The sequence below is a fragment of the Salmo salar genome, chromosome ssa26 (assembly GCF_905237065.1).
Source record: "Salmo salar chromosome ssa26, Ssal_v3.1, whole genome shotgun sequence".
NCBI lineage: Eukaryota > Metazoa > Chordata > Actinopteri > Salmoniformes > Salmonidae > Salmo > Salmo salar.
This window is the reverse complement of record NC_059467.1, coordinates 43539759-43544587: the sequence shown is the minus strand read 5'-3', so window position 1 is coordinate 43544587 and position 4829 is coordinate 43539759. Positions and strand designations below refer to the sequence as shown.

At 46.1% G+C, this 4829-nt stretch overlaps 1 protein-coding gene across 1 annotated transcript in view; it reads left to right on the top strand.

Annotated features, from left to right (window-relative positions):
* LOC106593554 (mothers against decapentaplegic homolog 6) overlaps positions 1–3779 on the top strand; it is a 29414-nt gene extending 25635 nt beyond the window's left edge. The window contains exon 4 of the mRNA XM_045708284.1: positions 2626–3779. Within this exon, the coding sequence (XP_045564240.1) occupies positions 2626–3272 (647 nt within the window). The 3' untranslated portion in view covers positions 3273–3779. The remainder of the gene's footprint in view (positions 1–2625) is intronic.
* The last annotated feature ends 1050 nt before the right edge of the window (positions 3780–4829 follow it).

The following is a 4829-nucleotide window of genomic DNA, read 5'->3' as shown; positions in this document are numbered from 1 at the left end:
TCTCTGGAGCAAAATAATGGCATCACTCTGTGTGGGAGTTAATCTGAGCTGATAGCATGAGGGCTGGGGGGTCAGGGGTTCGCTGGCTCGCGCTAGGTTGTTAGGGAGCTGAATGCTGCATAATCCCTCCCCCTCTGCCCTCTCTCTCTCTCTCTCTCTCTCTCTCTCTCTCTCTCTCTCCCTTTCTCTCCCCCTTTCTCTCTCTCTCTCTCTCTCTCTCTCCCTTTCTCTCTCTCTCTCTCTCTCCCTTTCTCTCTCTCCCTTTCTCTCTCTCTCTCTCTCTCTCTCTCCCTTTCTCTCCCCCTTTCTCTCTCTCTCTCTCTCTCTCTCTCTCCCTTTCTCTCCCCCTTTCTCTCTCTCTCTCTCTCTCCCTTTCTCTCTCTCCCTTTCTCTCTCTCTCTCCCCCTTTCTCTCTCTCCCTTTCTCTCTCTCTCTCTCCCTCTCTCTCTCTCTCTCTCTGCCTTTCTCTCTCTCTCTCCCTTTCTCTCGCTCTCTCTCTCTCTACCTTTCTCTCTCTCTCTCCCTTTCTCTCTCTCTCTATCCCTTTCTCTCTCTCTCTCTCTGCCTTTTCTCTCTCTCTCTCTCTCTCTCTCTCTCTCTCTCTTAATTCAATTCAATTCAATTTGCTTTATTGGCATGATGTAACAATGTATATATTGCCAAATCTTACTTTGGATATTTACAATATTAAAACAATAAGAATCCAAATTGTCAACGGGACAACAGTAACAACAATAACCAAGGGTAAAGATAACCGTTCATTGAACAATAACAATAATCATACAGTAGAAGACATGTGCAGGTTGATTGGTCTGTCAGACACTGTACCTCATCTTATGGCAGGCAGCAATGTAGTGCGCTGCCAACCCACAGCTCTCTGTGTCCTCCCCCAACAGAATACACGGATAGATTCTCTCTCTCCCTTTCTTTCTCTCTCTCTCTCTCCCTTTCTCTCGGTCTCTCTCGCTCTCTTTTTCTTTCTCCCTCTCTCTCTCATGGGGGTAGGGGCTATGAGATGGAGGGATAGGGGGGGCTCTCTCATGCGGGCTCACCCGTCTGGAATGCGGAGGGGAGGGGTGTAGAGGTGGAGGGGGAGGAAGGGGCAGTGGGGTATTGCCGGTCAAGATGACAGTTTTTCCAGGGTTTTTAGAACTTACTACTAATGGCTCATGGGAAACGAGGAACGAGGAACTTACTAGAAGCTGAGGAGTTTTTGTAAGTAGGATGGAGTAGGATTGTTTTGTGTTGAAAATGTTACAGTTTCCATTTCCATCCACTAACCATGACCACGCACTCTTGGTCCCTCTCCTAGGTCTATCAGTCTGGTATCTCTCCTAGGTCTATCAGTCTGGTCTCTCTCCTAAGTCTATCAGTCTGGTCTCTCTCCTAGGTCTATCATTCTGGTCTCTCTCCTAAGTCTATCAGTCTGGTCCTTCTCCTAGGTCTATCAGTCTGGTCTCTCTCCTAGGTCTATCAGTCTGGTCTCTCTCCTAGGTCTATCAGTCTGGTCCTTCTCCTAGGTCTATCAGTCTGGTCTCTCTCCTAAGTCTATCAGTCTGGTCCCTCCTCGGTCTATCAGTCTGGTCTCTCTTCTAGGTCTATCAGTCTGGTCTCTCTCCTCGGTCTATCAGTCTGGTCTTTCTCCTAAGTCTATCAGTCTGGTCTCTCTCCTAAGTCTATCAGTCTGGTCTCTCTCCTAAGTCTATCAGTCTGGTCTCTCTCCTAAGTCTATCAGTCTGGTCCTTCTCCTCGGTCTATCAGTCTGGTCCTTCTCCTAGGTCTATCAGTCTGGTCCTTCTCCTAGGTCTATCAGTCTGGTCTCTCTTCTAGGTCTATCAGTCTGGTCCTTCTCCTAGGTCTATCAGTCTGGTCTCTCTCCTAAGTCTATCAGTCTGGTCTCTCTCCTAGGTCTATCAGTCTGGTCTCTCTCCTCGGTCTATCAGTCTGGTATCTCTCCTAGGTCTATCAGTCTGGTCTCTCTCCTCAGTCTATCAGTCTGGTCCCTCTCCTAAGTCTATCAGTCTGGTCCTTCTCCTAAGTCTATCAGTCTGGTATCTCTCCTAGGTCTATCAGTCTGGTCTCTCTCCTCGGTCTATCAGTCTGGTATCTCTCCTAGGTCTATCAGTCTGGTCTCTCTCCTCGGTCTATCAGTCTGGTATCTCTCCTAGGTCTATCAGTCTGGTATCTCTCCTAAGTCTATCAGTCTGGTATCTCTCCTAAGTCTATCAGTCTGGTCTCTCCTAGGTCTATCAGTCTGGTCAATGGACACATGTCTTTACTTGAAGTTAGTGACTGTAGTAAACTCTAGCTTTAATTAGTTATTTAGTTAGTTAGTTAGTTAGTTTACTGTAGTAAACTCTAGCTTTAGTTAGTTATTTAGTTAGTTAGTTAGTTAGTTTACTGTAGTAAACTCTAGCTTTAGTTAGTTATTTAGTTAGTTAGTTAGTTAGTTTACTGTAGTAAACTCTAGCTTTAGTTAGTTCAGATATTCAGGGTTTTTCCTTTAGCAGGATAGTAACTTTTACTCTCTACCTCCCCCACAAATGAATATAATTCATATCAGCTTTATTGGCATGAAAAGTATATGGAGTTACAACAATAACAATCTCTCTCTCTCCTTCTCAGACCCCGGTACCTCCGTGGGCTCCTCATCCTCCTGTGGGCGGCGTTCCCACTGGTGCAGCGTAGCCTACTGGGAACAGCGGACGCGGGTCGGCCGCCTCTACCCGGCCCACGAGCCCTCGCTCAGCATCTTCTACGACCTACCTCAGGGCACGGGCCTCTGCCTGGGCCAACTCAACGCCGTTGCCAACGCTAGCAACAGTCACCGCTGCGACGGTGGCAGTGGTCACCATGGCAACCGTAGTCACCGCGGCGGTAGTGGCAGCAGCAGCACGGGCAGCTGTGTCCAGCGAACGCGCAGCAAAATCGGCTACGGGATTGTCCTGAGCCAAGAACCTGACGGAGTGTGGATCTACAACCGTAGCCAGCACCCAGTGTTTGTCCACTCGCCCACCCTGGACCTGCCCAGCTCAGTGAGGGGATTGACGGTGAGGAGGGTGATGCCTGGCTACTCACTCAAAGTGTTTGACTATGACAAGTCCAGCTGGATCCTGCAGCAGGGCATGGAGCCCCCTGTGGGGCTGGAGGGCCCCTATGACCCCCACAGTGTGAGGATCAGCTTCGCCAAGGGCTGGGGCCCCTGCTACTCCAGACAGTTCATCACCTCCTGCCCCTGCTGGGTGGAGGTGTTGCTCAATACCCACAGATAGCACGCAGACTAGGAAGCCAGACAGAGGGATGGATGGATAGATGGATGGATATATGGATGGATGGATGGACAGGCATACACATGGATAGACAGATGGGAAAACACAAATACAGTACACGTCTTTACTTACACAGGTGCTCACAGGTATATGTGTACACACAAGCACACACACACAGACACACAGACAGCTATCTCAACCAACTATCCCAAATATAATCTACCTAGATTTAATATAAAGTTTTATATATTATATGAAATATATTATACTTGTAAATACCAAGTCATTTTTACAATGCAATTATTTATGTATAGTGTAATGTGTATATGGACGAAATAAAAAAGGAACAGAATTATGCACTTTGGATTCTATATATGCATTCTCAATGCCTTTTGAAAGAGATATATCCTGCAAACAATAGGACACACCTGGTTAGTTCTCATATTTTATCAATCACCTGAAAAAGTTATGCCATTCACACTTTGACAATAAAGTACTCGTATTCTAAGATGTTGGGCTGTCTTCAAACTTTGATTTAGTCTTTTTACTGATATTCTCTAGTGGTGTTTTGTGTATTGATCTGTGACGTGATAGGGCAGTAGAATTGTCGTGGTGAAATAACATTGTAATCAGTTGTAGGATAAAAAAACAGAGGTGTAGTGGATGGTAAACACAAGTAAATGCATGTACCCTTTATGCTCAACAGTACATGCAAAAGCTTCAGCCATAGTCTTCCAATTAAATAGCTATGTTACTTAATTACCACCATCAGGATCAACCAAATGAGGTTAATTCACATGTGATTGGCTGTACCAAAGATCCAGAAGGCCCCTGAAGAAGGCTTGGAGGGCACGTCCACTGATCAGCTGCCAGCCTGGATGTGGTGAGGGAAGCTTCCTTTGATAATTCCCAGTGATATTATTTGTGGGTCTAGAATTAAACTACAACATAAAACCGAAACCATCTGTCCTGACCAAACACGAAGACAGTCCATGCAGCCACATTTACATAAGATGTAATGACCCAGTGAGTACTTCTGGTAATGGTCTACATCAGGGAAAAACATATATGTTAATGTCATTGAAGAACATGTGCCTTGGGTACACCATAGATCTATCTCTCAAGTCTGTAGAAAGTACAAACACCCCAAAAAGCATTGCTCCTCATAAATGGTTTCTGCTCCATTGTGCGGAAATCAGATTTCTCCCCCCCCAAGTCTATCCATGGGACGAGAGCCCAATACCAATGGAAACACAGAGCGGGTGGTGGTGAGAAACTGAAAACACATAGCTGGATGATTACACAACAAACCACAGTGGGTACATGGGCCCAGACCGGCTCCAGTAGGAGAAAGTTCTGTGTTTATAACACAATGGCATCCTGTTTGAGTCTTTCAACAACACACGTATTTGTGGAAGCTCTCTTATTTGGGTAAGAGAACGAGAGAGAATGACTGGCTGGAAAAGCAATGTAAGCAGTATGAATCGTGTCTTGAGACGTCTGTGCTTTTCTTCACTCTGACAGGGCGGACATTTTGTTTTTTGTCTCTGACGAAGATCT